This window comes from Myotis daubentonii, chromosome 3 (genome assembly GCF_963259705.1).
Source record: "Myotis daubentonii chromosome 3, mMyoDau2.1, whole genome shotgun sequence".
In the NCBI taxonomy this organism is placed as follows: Eukaryota; Metazoa; Chordata; class Mammalia; order Chiroptera; family Vespertilionidae; genus Myotis; species Myotis daubentonii.
In genome coordinates this window covers 134,469,016-134,492,535 of record NC_081842.1, presented here as the reverse complement: position 1 = coordinate 134,492,535, position 23,520 = coordinate 134,469,016, and the positions used below count along the sequence as shown (strand labels likewise).

General features: G+C 39.5%; 1 protein-coding gene across 1 annotated transcript in view; it reads right to left on the bottom strand.

Annotated features, from left to right (window-relative positions):
• The window catches only part of TMEM170B (transmembrane protein 170B), a 37,084-nt gene extending 35,801 nt beyond the window's left edge, over positions 1-1,283 (bottom strand). Inside the window, exon 1 of the mRNA XM_059688633.1 lies at positions 475-1,283. Coding sequence (XP_059544616.1) covers positions 475-790 — 316 coding nt within the window. The 5' untranslated portion in view covers positions 791-1,283. The remainder of the gene's footprint in view (positions 1-474) is intronic.
• Between the last annotated feature and the right edge of the window lie 22,237 nt (positions 1,284-23,520).

Below are 23,520 nucleotides of genomic sequence, written 5' to 3'. Positions count from 1 at the left end.
AGTCCTGCGTTCAGTTTGAGATTTGCCAGAAAGAAGAAGAGCTAAACAGAAAAAGATCTAAACAGTAAAAAGCGGTGCGCGTGTACGCGTGTGTGCGCTAGTGGGGAAGAGGGGGTACATAAAAGCCAACTGTGCCCAAGTCTCAGCAGCGATGCTACCCCGCGAGTACTAGGGAGGCAGGGCCCTGGGCCCTCCCTCTGCCAGGCGGGAGGCGGGGGTCGTGGGTTCTCCCCCGCACACCCTCGAGACTGGGAAGCCTCTGAGCGCGGGGCGAACGGGTGGCGGCCGTCGGCGCCCCGGGAACCCGCGCGGAGTGGCTCCAATAAGACCTTCCCGGCCAGCACCTGGGACCGCGGTCTCCCGAGGAGGCGCACACGGGGTGGGGCGGGAAGGCAAGGAGCTCTTCCTCCGCTCGGGAGGAAGAAGGCGAGGGGTGGCCCCGCATCCGCGTCCCCACCCCGGCGCATCAATTACCCGTGAGGTTCCTCAGCACCGTCCCGTGGGCCCAGAGGCTCAGGACCTGCTGCACCGACAGGTTGATCATGGAGTGGTCACCTCCCTCCGCCTTCATCTTCCCTGGGGGGCGCCCGCCGCCTTCTCCTCCGGCGCCGGGGGGCGGCAGCGGGTGTGAGGCTCCGGGGGCGGCGGCGGGTGCGCGGCTCCTCCAGGCCGCCGCCGCCGGGCAAGGCTGCGGGGCGCCGGGCTGGGCGCTGCTGCTGCGGCCGACGGACCTCCGAGGGGGGCCGCTCAGCGCGTCTCCCAGGCAGCCCCCTCCCCGCCGTGGAGACATTGAGGACGGCGGACGGGGGAGGGGAGGGGGCCCGGCGCTGTCCCCGCGCGGCCCCCCAGCGAGGACGCGGTGCGGAGGAGGCCGCCGCCGCTCCCGCTCAGGGGCAGCACCGCGCCGCGGGGATCGGGCGCGCTGGGAGGCCGAGGTCACGCCGGGAGGCGCGGAGTGATGGGCAGCCGGCAGGTGCAGCCCCCGACGGAGTCCAGCTCATCACCTCCGGAGGCTCGGGAGCTTCGGGACCCGGAGGAGGCTGCGGCGGTGGCCCAGGCGGCACCTGCCACCAGCCTGCCCACCCTCCGGCCGCCGACACTCGAGGAACCGCCCCCTCCACCCGCGGCCGCCGGCGGGCCGCTCGTGCGCGCGCGCACGGGTCCCCTCCTCCCTGCCTTCGCCGGAGCGGCTGCGCATGCTCAGTCTCCCCCTTCCCGCGACCCGCCGCCCTCGGACACCCGGCCGGCCCGGAGTCCTCCTCTTCCCCTCCCCGCGCGGAGCTCGCGAGGCCGACAGCGCCGGGAGCGGCCCGCAGAGGGGCGGAGGGAAGCGCAGCTGCGTCACTAGCGCCACCGCCGGCTCCGCTGCTGATTGGGCGCTGCCAGGACCCGCCCCGCACTCCCCGCCCCAGGCCCGGGCGCGCGCCCTGGGAGCCGCAGCCCTTGACCCGAGGCGCACTGGGCGCGTGGGGTGCCGGCTGGTGCTGAAGACCATCCCTGACCTACGACGGGGGCAACAAACGGTACTGAACTTCCTGAGATGGATTCTGTGATAATTCAGATCTTTGGCTCCTAATGAAATACTTTTGATAACAAATGTTTGCATCCTTTTTTGAAAGGCGTCAATATCTCAACATTTTACATTTATTAATTGAGTTGTTTTGTGTGTGTTTTTTCTGAGTCAGGGGAGTTGGATATATTTTAAAGAATATATTTTAAAGCTACTAAAGTGGAAATAGACTCCCTTTCTCATTCATCCAGTCCTTCTGGCAGCAAGAACTTGGGCCTCCTGCTGTTCCAGGTTCCCAAATACTTACTGACATAGGGCTCTGAGGTGTCCTATTCAGCGCCATTCCCTGATCTAGCTCTTTCTGCATTGCAGTATTCTTTTTATTTGAATTGTAAAAAACAAACAATTTTTTTAAAAGCTTTCGTTATTTTTCTCCCCTAGGACTTAAACGTCCTTCCCCTTGTTTGCTACCTTTTTTCATGCCCAATGTTAGCCAGAGGAGCTATCTAAATTCCAACTATGACAAACTAAACTCCTTGAAGTTTGAAACCTTTTAACTTGAAAAATAAAAATTAAGTTTGGGCCATAACACAAATATGCACTAGCCACTGCCATTCCCAACTCCATCCTTTTCATTGGCTCTGCCGTCTGTAAAGAAAATGTACAAAGGGAAGGGACGTTCATGCTGTAGCAAAAGCAAGTATACTCAGCAAAACCTGTAGGGTTGAGTCACCTGTACGATGGGACTTTGGTGACCACTTTTAAAGTAATAATTATACATACAGATTTATGTATATGTATATAGTAGATGTATTGGTGTCACAATACAAAAAAAAAGGGGGGGGGCGGAATTGTTGTATCACTAATAGGAATTGGACCCAAACAAATAATGTAGAGTTTATCTTCCTCCCAGTATTTAGAATTATCTGGATCTTAATTAATTAAAGATTATAGAATATCAGACTTAAAATTGGCCTTAGCATTTTTCTAATTCATTTTATTTAATAGCTAAGGAAACTGATTCTGCAGAATTCAGTTTCTTGACAGAGGTAACACCACTTCAGAGGCTAATTTGTGAATTCCCAGTCTATTAATTCTTTCTACCAACCACACTGTGTTTCTTAACTCACTATTACTCCATAGCTTTAAGATTCTGGATGGGGAGGTGCAGGTTTTGTACTGGTGGTATTAAGAGAGTCGACATTATATGATTAGTGGTATTTAAAAAAATCAGGCAACCACATTCAGTGAAGTGTTCATAGCAAACTCTGAGCAACAGCTCATTAAACTCTCACATCAGGAACTTTTAGTTGTTTTAGAATCAATTGGGATTCTCAGTATTATACACTATTGTTTAAAACATAGCATTCATGCTCATTGCAGTGGTATTTACAATAGCCAAGATCTGGAACTAGCCCAAGTGCCCATCAGTAGATGAGGGGATAAGAAAACTGTGGTACATTTACACAATGGAATCCTACTTGGCCATATAGAAGAAGGAAATCTTACCCTTTGTGACAGCATGGATGGATCTAGAAATTATTATGCTATGTGAAATAAGCCAGTCAGCAAAAGACAAATACCATATGATCTCACTCAGATGTTAAATCTAATGAACAAAATAAACTGATGACCAAAATAGAAACAGAGGCATGGATACAGACTGACAGATGTCAGAGGGGAAGCAGGATGGGGTGACTGGATGAAAGAAGGTGAAGGCATTAGAAAAACACGTGTATACATAACACATAGACACAGAAAACTGTGGTGATAGCCAGAGGGAAAGGAGGGTGGGGTGTGTGGAGGTGGGCAAAGGGGAAAATGGGGACTGAAAGAGACTTTGCTTGGGGCAATGGGGACACGATGCAGTGTGCAGATGATGTTTCACTGAGTTGTGCACTTGAAACCGGTATGGTTTTGTGAACCAATGTCACCTGAATAAATTCAATTAAAAAATAAAAATAAAATATTCAGAACCTGGGACAGTGCCTAGCACATGATGTTCAATAAATACTTGCTGAATGAATAATTGAATGAACGTCAGAGAAAGTCAGCATTTTTCTTGTTTCACATAATTTTTTAAATGTAATTTAAGTGTTGATTTCAGAAATGAGAAAGTAGGACACAGCAATGAAGCCACTGGTCCAGCAGCTATCAACCTTTTTCACCTCATGGCACCATAAACTAATTACTAAAATTCTGCAGCATACCCAAAAATATATTTGTTACCAATCTGACAAAAAACAACAACACATTAGGTATTATTTTGATTCATTCACACCAGATGGCCACTGTTGTGTTGGCTGTTGTCATTTTTTTTTTTTTTTGACAATTTAAGGGGAGGAGGTCAGTGCCCCTGACTAAAATAGTCTGGGATTGCATGTTTTAAAATTTCTGGCGGCACAACAGTTGAAAAGCACTGCTCTAGTCCATAATGCACTTTGATAACCCAACAACCTTCCCCCTGCTTTTCAGTTTCATTCAATTTAATACATATTTATTTGGCATCTATTACTTATAATGTTCTATGCTAGGCATTATCTATAGGATTTGAATATTAATAAGTTCTCTACTCTCTAGGCTAATTCATTGCATTTAACTTATATTTGCCTTAATAAGGCTACTGTGTTGGAAGCCTGTGCTCTTAAGGGAATTGAACATTTTCCAACAGCCAGAGTTATAAAACACAAAAGTGAGTTAATGCAAATAAACATTGTGTAATTTCTTTCCTTGCAGATTTTAGATATTGAGTTAATACAACAATCAAGTCACATTCCTTCCAGAAATCAGGGAATACCCCAAATGAATCCTAAAGGTCTCTTTCAACCCTGTACCCTTCAGTATAAAATAAACAATTTATGAACTGTTTCTGGTTTATTTCTTACACACAAGTGAGGGAACACTCATAAATCTTATCCATCCTATTAAATGTCCAGATAGAGCCCGGAAGAAAGCTTTTAAAATCAGTTAGACTACACAATGATATTGATCCTTAGAGAAAATGTTATTAAAGACATTTTTTCTCCACTTTATTATCTTTCTTGCTGTACGGTACTATATAAGAATTGTTAGAGGCACCTCTCACCATCACCAGAGAGGTGTTAGTGGACAGCCCCCTCAGTCAGTGGGAGAGGGCTGTTCCCAACCTCGATCCTTGTCTCTGCATATAGATGAATTTATATGAGAGACCTTGACTGCGTTGTGAAAAGTCAATTAATTAAAGAATGCACCTTTATTGCAAAAGCAAAGCAAGCAGGCAAACCTATACATCTGGCTTACAAAGCACAAACAGGCTCTTAGCTAATCTGAAAAGCAGGTTGTGTGAGGGTCCGAGGTGTTATATACCCCTGGTCCATAGGTTTCAAAATTCATTTGATGAATATTTTGGTACAGATTAATTCTCAAGGTCCCATCCCCCTCCTTTTTTTATTTATTTATTTATTTTTATTTTTTTACTTTGTTGTGGCCTTCCCAGAATTGATGAGAAGCACCTGGCAACTTTATCATGCCAAGTCTTAAGACTGCTGGCTTCTCTGCTTAGGAAGTAAAACTGCCCTTTTTTCCTTTCCCCTTTCCCCCTTCCCTTTCTGCATTCTCACACTAGAGAGGTTTTTTAACCATTTGTTTTCATGTCCTTGGCTGAGGAAATAATGGCTTGCTAGTTACAAGCTGGCCTCAAATTGCCCACACTGTTTGGCCTTGTTTTAACTTTCCTGTCTCAGTTTCTCTTTTCCTCCTGTCCTGGAATCCTGTAACAAAATGACAGAAGTACGAGGAAGAAAGCCATGCATACCATTCCAAACTGTGTACTGCGCTGAAACTTACATGTTGAAATGCTTCTCAGAACACCTATTAGTGTCAAGAGACATTTCCACCACAGTAAATCAGAGGAACAAGGTAAAGAGGATTTTCCTGCTGTGAAAGCTCTGACTCTAAAAACGATTTTGCAAAATGACATCAGAATTAGAAGCATTCCAAATTGCCCACCTAGACTATTTGAAAAACTTAAATTTCTGGGACTAGGAAATATAAAGATATGTCCTGTTTAGTCTCCTCAGTAACATATGGTACACCTAGGGTACCAGGCTAACGATATGAGGCTTCGGAGGGATCCAGCCCTGCCCAGAAAAGGAAGGGGAGCTGCTTTGTAATGGCAGTGGGATAGCACCTCCACACACAGTCATCCAGAGTTAGGACATGTTCCTCTAGCTCCATTTTTCACTTCGTTCTTGTTCGCTCCCTCCATGGATGCATTCAAACCACCTACCTACCAAGTTCTCCCAGCTATCACCCCCTTACAGTGTAGCTCCTGGTTTGTTACCCCAAGTCTAAAAACAAATACATTATGATCCACCTAGAACCCAGTCCTGGCAGGAAGAAGAGAGGCAGGTACAGAGGCAGGTGCATTTTAAGTTTATGCTCCAGTATGGTCCATGTCACGTATACTCACATTTATTTGGTCAAAGCAGAAAGGTCAAACACAAACTGAATAAAATAAAAAAGTATATTTGGTCTACTGGGGAAAATGGCAAAAGTGAGTAGGTGGAGGCAACAAATAATTTGAACAAATAATTCAGTCTGACACAAACTGAGTAACATCAGTCTACAGATAATATATTTCTGCTTCTTTCTCTAATTTTATAGTTTGGGCTTTATTAATTTTGACTCCATATTTTTTAGTGGCTAGATAATCAAATATGTTAGATTTTAATTACGATTTTACTTTTCAAATTAAAAATGTCAATTTGTATTATAGAATTCTTTTAAAATTTAATTTAATTGTGCTTAATTTTAAGGTCATGACTTTAGAAGATATATTAACTTTATGTTTGCTTGCATTTGCTGAGTATATCTTTGTCAACTTTTCTGAATCATTTTGTTTTAGGGAATTCTTATGTTGAATTTTACTTTGTAATATAATTTTCAATTCCTATTTTAATTTAAACTATTTCTATTTAGTGATATAATAAGCATGTAGTATTGGCTATATTATTCTTTCTATTTTTGTTGCTTCTTCTAAAATAGTTGGTATGGTTTATGTTGCCTTTCCTTTGTTTATGTTCATTATAATTTGAAAGGGCTGGTTCTGCTTTCATTTTTATGGTCATCTCCATTATCCCAATCTCCCCTAAACAGAATGTAGCTATTGACACACTCTAAGCAATTCAAAAGTATATACTACCTCTCTGTTAACTCTAATCAGATTACAGTAGGTTATATATTTTCTACTCTTTACCTCTGCTATGCAACTACCTGGTCTAATCCAAGTCTGGCTGTTTTACCAGATAAGAACATTAGGCAAGTTATTTAACCTCACTGATCTTCAGTATCCTCATCTATAAAATGGGAAATATCTGTATTTCATATATACTATTCATTTCAATATTATATACTTAGAGTGGAATCTGGAGCTATAAATACTCAATAAATGCTAGCTTTTATCATTGTTTTATTTAAATAGTAATAGATTTTAAAAACTATATGGGAATGCCAACTTCTAAATAATATGTCTCCTAAAGAAAAAGCAAAGAGAACTTGTGAAGAATTCTACTGATGGACAAGCATCTACCTCTATTTCCCCTTGTTTTGCTTTTAACATAATACATTCAGATGGCTGCAGTGTGTTCAGTAAAGAGTCACCTTTCACCCCTATTTCCCAGCCACTTAGTGCTCCTCGGGCAGCCATGATTATTAGCTTCTCTGTGAATTCTTCCTGAACTTTAGCTACTTCAAATATATTTTTAACTATGAAAAATGAGGAAATCAGCATATTTAAACTTCCTCCACTTGCCCCTTCCCCCCCCCCCAACTGCTGCCAGTTACACAATTATTATTTCATCTTGACATTAAGAATACTTAAGGAAACTACAATATATTCCTTGACTTTTTTGTTGTTGCTTTTGATTTATACTTAAATGAGAATTTAAGCAAGTATAAAATTAATAAGGCAGGGTCCAGTTCCTGGTAAGATGGAGTGAACATTCTTCATCCAGTGTCTCCTGTGGCACATGCTACTGAATTTAGCATGCAGGGAGGATTTTGGAGAGGAAAGAGGAGCTGGTCAGTTGGGGAGGAAGATGAGAATTTGAAGTGCCATCAAACAGGCCATTAGTGTCCCATGCCTTTTTCTCTGTGTCCCCTGGGCTGGGCTCAGGACAGTGGGGACCATGGGCATGGACATAGCTGCCAACAGAGAGCTCCAGGAAAAGTCCTCTTGCTTGGGCTTGAAGAGAAGGAAAAAGGTCTCCCAACAACCAGAGAGAGTGGGGAGAAATCACTGTTTTGTGTGGGGGTTTTTTTCGTTGTGCTCAGTCCCAGCCCCTAATGTGCTATCGCTGAGGCAGCTGCAATGACAGTCTATAGGGAACAGCAGGAGGCTAAAACTCTGAGAGAATTCTTCTCTGGTTGAAAGAGCTGTGGTCCCAAAAGGATGGGACAAACCCTGCCAAGGTCACCTAGCCTGATGCCATCTGATCCCAAAACCTAACTGCTACTCCTCCAAACTGCCCTCTTGTTTTCATAAGACTTTTGAGGCTCAAAATTACAGAGGCTACAGGAGACCTGCTTGTTGAATGACTTTCGTGACAGAGACATTCGCTGTTCACCTGAATCTCTTCTTCCCTTCCTCCTGGGCACCCAACTAGATACATTTCCCAGCCTCCTCTGTAGTTAGGTATGGCCATGGATTGGCCATATGTGCTGTGTGCCGCTTCCAAGCCTGATGTATAACCACCCCCACCCAATTATTCCTTCATACTCCTTCACTTTACTGATGAAAAGTGGGAGGGTGATACCAAACTACCCTCGAAAGCCACATGTTGAAGATGTCAAAGCTGCCATCAGCCCCAGTTCTTGCAAAGGTGCATGGAACCGAGCACAGAGCACCCCTGGTGAACTGGAACCAACTTGAACTTTCTCAGTGTTGAGTTGTTGCATTTTGGAACTTTGGTTTCAGCGGTTTAACTAACCTAAGAAATATTTTAATACAGCTCCATAGGAATAGATTATTTTGTATTTGATGTTTCTAGTGATCCTATTTCCTGGAAGTCTGTTGGTGAATTCAATTTAGTAGTCAAATCTAGGTGATTCTATCAGACCCAAACAATTCGAGTAGATCTTGTTTACCCACAAAATCCTGCTACCCAGGCAAAAATTTTGCAGCTAACAAAGGCCATTTTCTAGATAACTCATCCAGACCACCTCCTTTCTGAGTGTCTAATTTTCTTTGCCACATACAGAAAGAGTGTTGCTCCATAACTCTATTCCATCTTAAATTTCTGTTGAATTAAGTTATATAAACAATCTATCATAGATTGAATTCAACTGGAAATATTTTGTTGCATTAAAAAAATAAAATTCTGGGCCCTGTCTGGGCTCATTTGGTTAGAGAATCATCTCAATTTGCCAAGGTTGTGGGTTTGATCCCTAAAAAGGGCACATATAAGAATCAACCAATGAATGCATAAATAAGTGGAACAACAAATCCATGTTTTTCTCTCTCTCCCTCTTTCTCTCTCTCTCTAAAAAAACAATAAAAAAATAAAATTCTGAACATAAGTTTTCCAATGGCCATTTTTTATGCCATCTTAGATAATAAAACTTTTTTAAGTTCATAGAGTACCTATCTGGGGTAACCAGAAATATAATGAGACCATCTGGCCCATTATAAAAGTATGAAATTGAAGCCAACTTTATAATTTTTGTTTTTCTTTCATTATATTAATTATATGTATTAAGAAATAGAAAACCAAGCTTAACATGGGTTTAAGGGAGAACAAAACAGACATTAAGGAAACAAAAAACAACATGGGACTGAGTACATTATATAATATATATAATATATACTATATATATTATATACATATGTCATATATGTATGTATTATATGTGTATAATTATATATAGTATATATATTATATAATACTAGAGGCCCGGTGCACAAAAATTTGTGCACTCAGGGTTGAGGGTCCCTCAGCATGGCCTGTGCCCTCTCGCAGTCTGGGACCCCTTGGGGAATGACCACTTGCTGGCTTAGGCCTGCTCTCTGTGGGATTGGGCCTAAGATGGCAATCAGACATCCCTCTAGCAGCCCGGCAGTCCTTGGGGGATGTCCACTTGCCAGTGGGGAGCAGACCTAAGCTGCAGTCGGACATCCTTAGCGCTGCTGAGGAGGCAGGAGAGATTCCCACCACTACTGCTATACTGGTAGCCATCAGCCTGCCTTGTGGCTGAGCAGAGCTCCCCCATGTGAGAGTGCACTGACAACCAGAGGGCAGCTCCTGCATTGAGAGTCTGCCCCCTGGTGGTCAGTGTGTGTCATAGTGACCAGTCATTCCCAGTCTTTATGCTGTTAGGGTCAGTTTGCATATTACCCTTTTACTATATAGGATAGAGGCCTGGTGCATGGGTGGGGGCCAGCTGGTTTGCCCTGAAGGGTGTCCTGGATCAGGGTGGGGGTCCCTACTGGGGTTCCTGGCCAGCCTGGGTGAAGAGATGATGACTGTTTGCAGCTGGTCACACACCTTTCAGGGTGGGGGTCCCCACTGGGGTGCCTGGCCAGTCTGGGTGAGGGGCTGAGGGCTGTTTTCAGGCTGGCTGGTGACTGAAGCTCCCAACTGCTCCCTTGTTTTCTTTTTCTTTTTATTCTGGGCCAGCTTTAGCTCTGGCTCCAGTTCTGAGGCCTCTGCTGCTGAAAGCAGGTATCTGGTTTGTTTGGGTTCTATAATCGAAACACTGTATCAACTCCAGCTCTGAGATCCAGGCTGGTTAAAAGCAGGTTTCTGGGGTTTTGTTTAGCGTCTATATTTGCAACAATGTTTCAAACTGCAAGCTCAGAGGCCGGCAAGGCAGGCGGAGAACGTTGGAGTCCTCCGTCACTGAAGCAAGCAAGCCTCATGTTAGCTTCAAGCTGCCTGGCTGCCGGCCGCCATCTTGGCTGGCAGTTAATTTGCATATCGCCCTGATTAGCCAATGGGAAGGGTAGCAGATGTATGGCTAATTACCATGTTTCTCTTTTATTAGATAGGATATACATTATATATATTATTACATGTAATAACATATATTATATATATTATATACATATGCCATATATGTATATATTATATGTGTATAATTTATGTATTATTATAGTTGTATACATAATATACAAATATTATTATTGTACGTATTATACTGTAAAATATATAACAATATATTAAATATTTTATTATATTACATAGTATATGTGTGTGCTCAGTAAATATGTTACATATATATAACATGTATTCTCAGTTACTGTATGTGTGTGGGGGTGTGTGTCTATATATATTCCATTAATGCCAAGAGAATTGTAAGAACAGGTTAGGTGTAATCAGAGCTTTTCTCATAGCCAAGGTCATGCAGCCCAATTCCAAGTTGGAGAAAGGTTGTATCAACTAGGGCACTCAACTCCCTCTCTTAGTTTCTTCATCTTCCTGATGACCAAAAGAATGGAAGACAGTTTTTTAAAATCAAATCAACACATATTTATTGAGTAAGGCACCAAGTTGGGCAATAGTTAAATTGATGTCATGTCGTGGAATTAGGCCAAGGGTTCTGTGTAGTAACCAAGTTGCATAACAAAATGCAACTTCCTCTCTGCTTTTCAAAATTTGGCTTCCAAGGGAGGCTCCTCTTTTATTTCAACCTCCTTATATAGGGTGTCCCAAAATATGTATACACAGTTTTTTTCTGATAGCTCAATTGGTATCCTTTTCTTTTCAGATTTAACCCATTGGAATTAGTAACTATTCAAAGTGTGTATACGTATTTTGTGACACCCTGTCTTTGTCCTGGATTTCTAAGCTCAAATAAATTACAGTTTAGTATTTTACTGTGAAATATGATGCAAAAAGTCCAGTAGAAAGATGAATAAAGAATTTAATTGACTCAAAGTAAAGATTAGGCAATGAAAAAGTCTTGGTTCATGTGTTCTAAGGGGCCCATTTTTAACAAAGTTAATTTTTTTCATTGATCATTTTTCATCTGTCTGGGATCTCTGGGAATATTACTTAAAGTTGGCACAGATTAAAAGAAGACCTTTTGCCTTTTGCTTGTCCTCCTTCCTTTCTGAAATTCTGAACATAACATAGATTATCAAGCATTTGAAATCATTGTTTATTCCTTTCTATTCTTTGTAAGCCTTTGAAAGATAAAGCCCCTCCTCATGCATTGTAAGGTTTAATATGTAAAGAGGAAAATATAAATCTATGTATTTCAATTTATTTACTTTGAAATTTCTGAGTGGGCATCAATTAGAAATACACCACTGAACATTTCATTACTTCAGTGAGTAGCCAGTTAGGGTTAACCATTTAGGTATCTGAGAAAAGACTGACATATAATATATACTTTTTAAAAGTTACCTAAAAAAGCTTGCTTTTTTTGAAGTCACCCATTATTTATGCCAACAAGATTGATATTCTATTTGAATTCAGAATGTTTTCTCTCACATTTAGGTATTTAAGACTAACTTTGATAACTATTTGGTACACTTTAAAAATGTCTTCAATAGTGTTATCTGTAAATTAAGAGTGGATTTGGTGTTTGGAAATGGAAGTTTCTTGGTGTTATGTCAGTTGAGTGACGAGGCTGGGAAAATATTTCTTTTGATAAGAAATGAGGTGAGTCACCTTGGCTGGTGAGCTCAGTGGTTAGAGTGTTGGCTGGCACATGGAAGTGTCTTAAGTTTGATTCCTGGTCAAGAGCAGGTTCAATCCTGGCCCCAGTGAGGTTGTTTGCAGGAGGCAACTAATCAAGTGTCTCTTTCACATCAATGTTTTTCTCTCTCTCCCCCTCCAACCTTTCCTTCCACTATCTCTAAAAATCAATGGAAAAAATATCCTTGGGTGAGGATATAATAATAATAATAATAATGATAATAATAATAAAATTTGTATTTTATTTAGATTAAAGCACATTGTATAAAATTTATTTCTCCCACCCAAAATGAAGGCAATAATTTCTATATAAATAACAAAATTCCTATCTTTTCCAGGTAGTTCTTATAAAGCAAAACAAGGCAGTGAATATAGTCATGGAAAAATAGTCAAATAGATGGTCAGTATCCTTGTCCTCTGACTCTGTTTTGACCACAAAACAGAAGTATTCAGTGTACACCTGCTAGAAAGCTTATGACTCAGGTAAGGTGAAAATTCAACAAATGAATGTAAGTAACAACCAGATATAGAGCAACAATAGATTGCTTTCTATTCAAACTTCAATTTTCTCTTTACACTCACTTAATGGAGACAATATTACACTGAAATCTCTGTTTGGGGAGTTCGCAGTTTCTTCTACATTTAGGTAACTTCTTTAACTGTCCATTAGAGATTTTTTTATTGATTTCAGAGAGAGGAATGGAGATGGAGAGAGAGAGAGATAGAAACATCGATGAGAGAGAAACATCACTCAGCCTCCTTCTGCACATTCCCTACTGGGGATAAAAATCTGTGTCCTCTTGGTGCATGGGTTGATGCTCAACCACTGAGCCACACTAGCCGTACTGCCCATTAGAGATTTAACAACATAGTAAGGTGACTACTAGTCAATGGTTAGTCCTGAACTTTATTGTAATATTTTATAAAGTATACTAGAGGCCTGGTGCACAAAATTTGTGCACTCAGGGGGGCAGGGGGGCTCAGCTTGGCCTGCACCCTCTAGCAATCTGGGAGCCCTCAAGGGATATCTGACTGCTGCGGAGGCGGGAACGGTTCCTGCCACCACTGCTGTGCTTGCCAGCTGTGATCCAGCTTCTGGCTGAGCGGCACTCCCACTGTGGGAGTGCACTAACCACCAGGGGGCAGCTCCTGCATTGAGTGTCTGCCCCCTGGTGGTCAGTGTATGTCATAGCGACTGGTCATTCCACTGTTCAGTCGATTTGCATATTAGCCTTTTATTATATAGGATTTCTTTTTCACATCTCCCCAGCATTTATTTCTTCAAAGAACTGGTAAGTAATCTATATATATAAAAGGCTAATATGCAAAGTGTTCCCTCTCGAGTTTGACCGGGAGACTGGGAGTTCAATCACTTGCTATGACATGCGCTCCACCAGGGAGTGGTACGAAATGAAGGAAAGCCCTGGCCAGCAGCTGGCACCTGGGGAAGGAAGGCCCCAGCCAGCAGCCAGAAGGCCCCAATTGGCCCTGGCCTAGGACCCAACCCGTGTTTGAATTTTGTGCACCAGGCCTCTAGTACCTAATAATTAGACTCATCCATATATATAAAAGCCTAAGCAACTGTTACCATCAGAACGACCAGAATGACCAGTCTACTGGTTGCTATGATGCACACCAACCACCAGGAGGCAGATGCTCGATGCAGGAGCTGCCCCCTGGTGGTCAGTGCACTCCCACAGCAGGAGTGCTGCTCAGCCAGAAGCTGGGCTCATGGCTGGCAAGGGTAGCTGTGGGCTCCTGCCTCTGCGGCAACGTTACCAAGCGGCAGCAGCACCAGGTGCAGCGGGGCCAGGATGAGTGGTGGTATGATGCCCAGCCCCAGCTCAGTCTTCTCCCTGGCTGCCTGTGCTTCAGCACTGCTATATCCCTCAGGGATGTCGGACTGCTGGTTTTGACCTCAACCCACCAGGCTGAAACTGGTAGTCCAATATCCCCTGAGGGGTCCCAGATTGCAAGAGGGTGCAGGCCAGGCTGAGGGACCCCACCTGTGCACAAATCCATGCACCAGGCCTCTAGTGGTAATAATAATGTTATATTCAAAATGACTTAACTAAAATACCCCCAGAGTGCTACCAACAATGTTGTCTTCTGAAAAGAGAGGTCATTAAAGAATGCAAGTTCAAGCAGTGGCCACTTAACAAGCAGATCATCAATGTTTAATGCATTCACTGGATGGTCCACAGGAAATACTCAGTAATTAAGTGCTTTATATATCATATAGCTTTTCCTCCATATATAATATACAAGGTTAAAACCCATTTTCAAACTTTCTCTTAGATATTTTCAGTGGTTTCTGAAATACTTTTAGAAAGCTCTGGCTTATATGTATAGTTTGATATATGTACCTACCATTATATTAAGATCATATTTTCTACCAGTATTTATATTAAGCAAAGTTATTTAACCTCTGGTCTTTTAAGGTATTTCTTGGTTAGCTTTGAGGTGTTTTCATCCAATTTCATATCTCTCATTCTCAGACTTCATCAAGGAGGGACATACAGGGCCTGCAACAATGTGAAGTGAGACAGATGGGGAGCTTTGTATATATGGATGGAAGATCTAGTTCTTTTCTTCTGTGTTCTGGCTTGATCTGACAGTGAGAGACTGAATAAGTCCCTGTGGTACCTGTTGGCATGATGTTGAGTATAAGCTGTTCTAGGACTGAGTCTGCCAGAAATAAGAATTTAAGAACATGAAGTACTAGTCTAAGAAAATATCTTTAAGGTACTAAATAATGTGCTTCACTGTTGGAACATTAAGTATTTCTTTAGAGCAGTGGTCGGCAAACTCATTAGTCAACAGAGCCAAATATCAACAGTACAACAATTGAAATTTCTTTTGAGAGCCAAATTTTTTAAACTTAAACTATATAGGTAGGTACATTGTTATTAACTTAATTAGGGTACTCCTAAGGCTTAGGAAGAGCCACACTCTAGGGGCCAAAGAGCCGCATGTGGCTCGCGAGCCGCAGTTTGCCGACCACCGCTTTAGAGTACTTCTCAACAGATCCTAGGTTATCTTGTTGAGCCCTGAGGAATTTCCCAGGAAATTTTATTTAAATATCAAGTTTTATGCCAAATCCATGGATTTTCTTAAATCAAAGCATATGCTAAACATAATCTCAAAGATCTGTCTTATAAGTACTAGTTCCACACATCATAGATGCACAAAGTCTTTGGCAATAATGTTTACTTAGCTAATCAGGCTTCTCTACATTTCTTCCCTAAGGCAGCTAAGTCAGCTTCCCTACATTTCTTCAACCATTTCTGGCTTCTGTCCAGATCTTGCAAGAACCTGAAGACAGTCAGATTGGATTGCACTGTCTGGATTGTAGCTCACCAGCCAGCCAGATCACTTTTCCCTCTGTTCCCCCAAATTCAGGGCAACCTGGCTTGCCTGCCTGCTGGTAGTGGGGAAAGAAAACCAAATTAAGTGGCCAACTTGACATAACTAATGGTTTAATTTTCTTTCCTTGAAATATCCGTGTTAGATTTAGTATCAGGTCATACGGGTCTCATAAAACATGTTGGGAAGTGTTTCCTCCTCTTTTATTTATGTAAGTATTTGTGTAAATTAATATCTTTTTTTTTTAACCTGTGAAACCATCTGACCCTGATGATTGTACCTGAGCAAACAAATCCAATTTCTTTAATAGATATAGGGCTAATAAATTTTCTATTTTATTTTATGCCCATTTTGGTAAGCTGTATTGTTCAGGAAATGTGTCTTCTCATGTAAGTTGTTGAATTTATTGTCAGAAAGTTGTTCATAATAGCTATAGGATCTATGGTATATTTGAACTTTTTTCTGATATTTATACTTTCATCTTTTTTTCTTGATCAGTCTAACTAAAGATTGTAAATTTTGTTATCCTTTACAAAAAAAAAAAAACACACCTTTATATATGTCAATATTTTCTATCATTTATCTGCTTTCTATTTCATGGATTTCTACTCTTTATTATTTTCTTCCTATAGTTACTTTGGATTTATTTTACTCTTCTTTCTTTAGTAGAGACTTATATGATTGCTTTTATTCCTTCATTATTTCCTTATCTAGGCATTTAAAAGCTATGCATTTTCCTCCCTCTAAGCATTGTTAGCAATATCTCACAAATTTTGATATGCTGTATTTTCATTATAATTCAGTTTGAAATATTTCCTAATGTGTCTTGTGATATTTTTCTTTGGCCCATGAATTATTGTGTTTCTTTCATTTTTAAATATTTGGCGTTTATTACCCTACATATCTTATTGTTATTGGTTTCTAATTTATTTCCATGTTCAGGAAAACATAGTTTATTATTTCTATTATTTTAAGTGTACTAATAAGACTTGTTTTATGGTCTGGCAAATGGCTTATCTTAGTGAACATGCTGTATGCACTTGTAAAGAATGTTGATTCTGCAATCTTTGGGTGTAATGTTCTATAAATATCAATTAGATAAAGGAGGTTGATAGTGTTATTTAGATCCTTTGTCTATTTTTTCTATTAATTGCTTAGAGAAAAATCCAATTATCATTGTGGATTTCTTTCTTTCTCTTTTTAATTTTATGTTACTTTTTCATCTAGTGTATTTTGAATGTCTTTTATTAGGCATATACCTTATGTGCCTATGTATGATTCTTAGGTTCTTTTGTGTATTTATCCTTTTATTGTTTTCATACAGCTCAGCTTATCTCTAGCAATCCTCTTTGTCTTGGCATCTATTATATCTCCTGTTAATATAGCCACTCCAACCTTCTTAGGTTTCTTGTTTGCATGATATATCTTTTACTATTATTTACTTTCAACCCATTTGTATTATTATAATTAAAGTTCATCTCTTGTGGAGAGACTATGTGGAGTCTTTCTCCTTTATCAATTCTGAGAATTTCTAACTTCTAATTGGAGTGTTTAGTCTATTTATATCTCATCCAATTATTGATATAAATGAATTTAGACCAAGTATTTTACTAGTTGTTTTCAATTGGTCCTATCTGGTTTTTTGTGGGTTTTTTTCTTTGATTTTCTGTTCCTACTTTCTTACTTTTTTAAATGTAATTTAATCTTTTTGAGAATTACCTTTTAATGGGTTTTGGCTTTTTAGTTAAATCCTTTTGCATTGTTTCAAGTGGTTGCTCTAGGGATCACAATATGCATCCTTAATCTTTCACAGTCTATTTAAATTTAATATTGGATCATTTCACATAAAGTATAATAATCTTTCAAAAATACATATATTTAAAACTCTTCCTTTTGTTTCTTAGTTATCATATATTTTATATAAAATATTTTAAATCCCATAAAGATGTTACCATTTTTGCTTTAAACAGCCTTCTCCATCTTTCTAAAATAATTAGGAGGAAGACAATGATCTTTTATACTTAGCCACACATTTATCATTTTTGGTATTTCATTCTCTTCTGAAGATTTAAGTGTCCTCACTATCATCATTTCTCCACCTAAAGAATTTATTTTGCATTTCTTTTGTACTGAAAGTCTGATGATAAAAATCCTCTTAATTTTTATCTATCTGAAAATGTCTTAATTTGTCTTCATTCTTGAGTGTTATTTTCACTGCATTGTAGAAATTTCATTCCATTGACTTCTGGTTTCCATTGTTTCTGACAAGAAATCATTGTTAGTCTATATCATTCCACTGCATGTAATAAATTAATATGTGGTTAATCTGTGGTTGCTTTCAAGAGTTTCTTTTAAACTGTGGTTTCCAGAAGATGGACTGTGATATGCCCAGATATATTTTTGTTTTTGTTTATTTGTTTGTTCGTTTGTTTGTTTTCTTCTTAGAGTTCAATTGAACTTGCTAGATGAGTAAATTCATGCCTTTCACCAAATTTGGGGATATTATCATATTTTTTTCTCAAATATTTTTTCTCTCTTATCTTATTCTGAGACTACATGTACACATATATTAGACTTTTCCTTGGTGACCTCATAGCTCACTGAGATTCTTCACTTTTCCCAATCTTTAGTGTTTTCAACTTAGATACATTCTATTAGTTTATCTTCAAACTTCAAAACAGAATCATAGCTGGCAACCTTAATATTCCACTGACAGCTCTAGGCAAATCAACCAAACAGAAAATCAATAAGGAAATATTAAAACACTAGACCACATGAACATAATTGACATTTACAGAACCTTTCATCTCAGAACATCAGATTATACATTCTTCTCCAGTGCACATATGTTGGGTCATAGAACTAGTGACAAATTCAAGAAGATTGAAATTATACCAAACATATTCTCTAACTATGACACCTTGAAATTAGATACCAACTGCAAATACGAGGAGATTAAACAACATACCACTAAAAATGACTGGGTCGAAGAAGAAATAAAAGATGAGATAAAAAATATATATAGAGAGACAGCCCAGCTGTGGTGGCTCAGTGGTTGAGCATTGACCTATGAACCAGGAGGTCACAGTTGATTCCTGGTTCAGGTTCATGCCTGGGTTGCAGGCTCAATCCCCGGTGTGGGGCATGCAGAAGGCAGCTAATCAATGATTCTCTCCCATCAATAATGTTTCTATCTCTCTCTCCCTCTCTCTTTCTCTCTGAAGTCAATAAAAATATATTTTAAACAAAGATAATATAGAGACAAATTAGAATGACAATACAACATTATCAAAACTTCTGGGATGCAGTGAAAGCAGTAATAAGAGGGAAATGTATATCATTACAGGCCTATCTTAAACAACAAGAGAAATACCAAGTAAACAACCTAACATCACATCTTAAAGAACTAGAAAAAGAAGAACAAAAGCAAGAGCATCAGAAGAAAGGAGATAATAAAAATTAGAGGAGAATTGAATGAAATTGAGAACAAAAATTCTACACAAAAATTAATAAAACAAAAAGCTGATTCTTTGAAAAAATTAATAAAATAAATAAATCCTTGGCTAGACTCACTAAGGAAAAAAGGGAACAGACCCATATAAACAAAATCAGAAATGAGAGAGAAGTCAACACCAACATCACAGTTGTACAAAGGATCGTACTAGAATATTATAAAAATACAATACTATATGCCACCAAATTCAATAACTTAGAAGAAATGGGTAAGTTCCTAGAAATATATAACCTTCCTAGACTAAATCATGAAGAATTGGAAAATTTAAATAGACTGATCAGCAGTGAGGAAATTGAAACAATTATTAAAAAAAACTCCCAAAAAATAAAAGTCCAGGATCAGTTGGTTTCACCAGTGAATTCTACCAAACATTCAAAGAAGATTTAAAACTTATCCTTCTCAAACTCTTCCAAAAAATTGAAGAAGAGGCAAGACTCCCTAACAGATTTTATGAGGACAATATAACCCTGATACCAAAACCTAGCAAAGATAACACACACACACACACACACACACACACACACACACACACAAAATCTACAGACCAATATCTCTGATGAATACAGTTACAAAATCCTGAACAAGATACTAGCAGATTGAATACAACAGTACATAAAAAAATTAATACATCACAACCAAGTGGGGTTCATTCCAGGGGCATAAGGATGGTTCAACATGCAAATCAATCAATGTTATACACCACATTAACAATAGAAAGGATAAAAATCATATGATCTTATCAATAGATGCAGAAAAAGCACTTGATAAGATACAACATCCATTTATAATTAAAACACTCAATAAAATAAGAATAGAAGGTAAGTACCTCAACATAATAAAGGCCACCCATGATAAATCCTCAGCTAATATCATACTCAATGGTGAAAAATTGAAAGCTTTTCCTCTAAAATTAGGAACAAGACAAGGATGTCCACTCTTAACAATATTATTCAACATAGTTCTGGAAGTCCTAGCTAGAGCAATAAGGCAAGAGAAAGAAGTAAAAGGCATCCAAATAAGGGAGGAAGAAGTCAAACTGTTATTTTTGTGGATGATATGATTCTGTACATAGAAAACCCTAAAAACTACACCAAAAAACTATTAGAAACAATAAACAAATACAGTCAAGTTTCAGGATACAAGATCAATGTGCAAAAACCCATTGCCTTCCTGTATACTAGCAACAAAACTTCAGAAAAAGAAATTTTAAAAACCCATAATTCCTTTTGCAATTGTAACCAAAAGAATAAAATACATAGGAATAAATTTAACAAACAATGTGAAAGGTCTATATACTGAAAATTACAAAGCATTATTAAATGAGATTGAAAAAAGACACAACAAAATGGAAAAATATCCTGTATTCATGGATTGGAAGAATCAACATAGTTAAAATGACCATATTACCCAAGGCAATATACAAATTTAATGCAATCCCCATTTAAATCCCAATGTCATTTTTTTAAAAAATAGAACAAGAAATCATCAGGTTTATATGGAACCATAAGACCCCAAATAGCCTAAACAATCCTGAGAAAAAAAGAACGAAGCTGAAGGTATCATGCTATGCTACTTGACTTTCAAATTATACTACAGAGCTACGATAATCAAAACAACATGGTATTAGCAGAGAAACAGACACACAGATCAATGGAACAGAATAGAGAGCCCATCTATAAAACCACATGTATATGGCAAGAAATTTTTCAACAAAGGATCCAGAAACACTCAATGGAGTAAAGATAGTCTCTTCAATAAATAGTGCTGGGAAAACTGAAAAGCCACATGTAAATGAATGAAACTGGATTACAGTTTGTCCCCATGTACAAAAATTAATTCAAAATGGATCAAAGACCTAAATTTAAGACATGAAAGTTGCATAGAAGAAAATATAGGTACCAAACTTACAGACTTTGGTTGTAGAGAACATTTTATGAACTTGACCCCAAAGGCAAGGGAAATAAAGGCAAAAATAAGTGAATGGGGCTATATCAAACTAAAAAGCTTCTGCCCAGCAGAAGAAACTGACAACAAAACAAAGAGGCAGCCAACCAGATTGGAGATGATATTTGCAAACAGTAGCTCCGACAAAGGTTTAATTCCTAAAATATATAAAAAACTCATAAAACTTAACAACAAAAAATCCATTCAAAAAGTGGGCAGAGGACCTGAAAATACACCTTTCCCAAGAAGACATATAAGCAGCCAATAGATATATGAAAAGATGTTAAGCCTCACTAGCAATTAGGGAAATGCAAATCAAAACTACAAGGAGGTACCACCTCACCCCTGTTAGAGTGGCCATTATCAACAAGACAAGCAATATTAAGTGTTGGAGAGGTTGTGGAAAAAAGGGAACCCTCATTCACTGCTGGTGGGAATGTAGACGGATACAAACACTATGGAAAGTAGTCTGGTGGTTTCTCAAAAAATTAAGAATAGCCGAAACCGGTTTGGCTCAGTGGATAGAGCGTCGGCCTGCGGACTGAAAGGTCCCAGGTTCGATTCCGGTCAAGGGCATGTACCTGGGTTGCGGGCACATCCCCCAGTAGGGGGTGTGCAGGAGGCAGCTGATCGATGTTTCTCTCTCATCGATGTTTCTAGCTCTCTATCTCTCTCCCTTCCTCTCTGTAAAAAATCAATAAAATATATTTAAAAAAAATTAAGAATAGAGCTAGCATATGACCCAGCAACACCTCTCCTGGCTATATCCCTGAAAACCTCAAAATCATGTATTCACAAAGATATATGCACCTCTATGTTCATTGCAGCATTATTCACGGTGGCCAGGACATGGAAACAACCAAAGTGTCCTGTGATAGAGTACTGGATAAAGAAGATGTGGTGCATATACACAATGGAATACTGCTCAGTCATAAGAAAGGATGAAATAGCGCCATTTGCAACAAGATGGATGGACCTTGAGAATATCATGCTAAGTGAAATAAGTCCGTCAGAAAAAGCTAAGAACTATATGATTTCTTTCACTCATATGTGGGATATAAAACTGAAACTTGTGATCACAGACAGCAGTGTGGTGGTTGCCTGAGGGAAGGGGATGGGGGAGAAGGAGGTCCTAATATATGGTGACAGGAAAAGATTACCTTAGGTGGTGGGCACAGGTGCAATATACATATCTTGTAACATAGAAACCCACACCTAAAACCAATATGTTCATGTTGACCAATGTTACCCCCAAAAATTTAATAAAAAACAAAGGTAGTTTCAATGGTGGATTTAGAAAATCATCAACTGATGCTGAAAGTGTAAGTAATAAAATTGACAAGAAATAAAATATTTGCATACCCTCAATATCCACCCACCAATAAATTTTGAATTATGAAGTAGATCCTAATGATTCTGTTTTCCTGAAGGAAATACAGAAAATAAATACTGACGACATTTTGTTCCTTTTTACCACCTTCACTCAATTTGCAACCTTCAGTGTGTTCTCTGTATCTATGAGCTGTTTTTTTTTTTATTTCACATACAAGTGAGATCACATGGCATTTGTCTGTGTCTCACCTATTTTACTTAGCATAAGGCCCTCAACTCTATTGCAGATGGCAAGATTTCCTTCTTTTGTATGGCTGTACATATTTATTCCATTGTATATATTACTACATTTTCTTTATCCATTTATTCATCAGTGGACACTGTCTTGGCTATCTACATTGAGTGGCCAGATTGTTATGACCACCTGATGTTTGTAGGCAAATTAGCTATAATTTCACTCTGAAGTTGCTAGAGGGCCAGACCATTATAAATAGGGAAGCAGGTTGTTTACCACGATAGTAGAAGTGATTTTTTTCTGAAGATATGGGTAAACAACGCTATTTAACAGCCTTTGAACATGGGATATTTTTTAATGTGAGTGGCCAGATTATTATGACCACCCCATCAGTACTTCGTTGGGCCACCTTTTGCCTTCAATACTGTGGGATTCTTCTTGGCATTGACTCCATGAGATGTTGAAAGGTGATGCGAGGAATCTGACACCATGCCTGATGAATAGCACTGTCCAGTTCTGTGAGATTTGATGGTTGTAGAACCAGCTGCCTGATGGCTCTTTTAACTTCCTCCAATAAATGCTTGATTGGATTGAGATCTGGTGATTGTGGGGGCTACCTAAGCAAGGTAAAGTCTCCCTCATGTTCTTGAAACCACTCCTGCACAATAGGAGCACCATGGCATGGTGCATTGTCTTGTTGGAAGAAGCCATTTCCATTGGGATACGCCATCAGCATGATAGGATGAACCTGATCAGCAACGATACTTAGGTATGTTGTGCTATTCAGACGTTGTTCCACACGAATTAAAGGGCCCAAATCATGCCAGGAAAACATGCCCCAAACCATAACACTGCCCCCACCAGCTTGAAGGGTTGTACTCATGCATGTGGGATGCATGCTTTCATGCTGCTTCTGCCAAATTCTCACTCTGCCATCTGC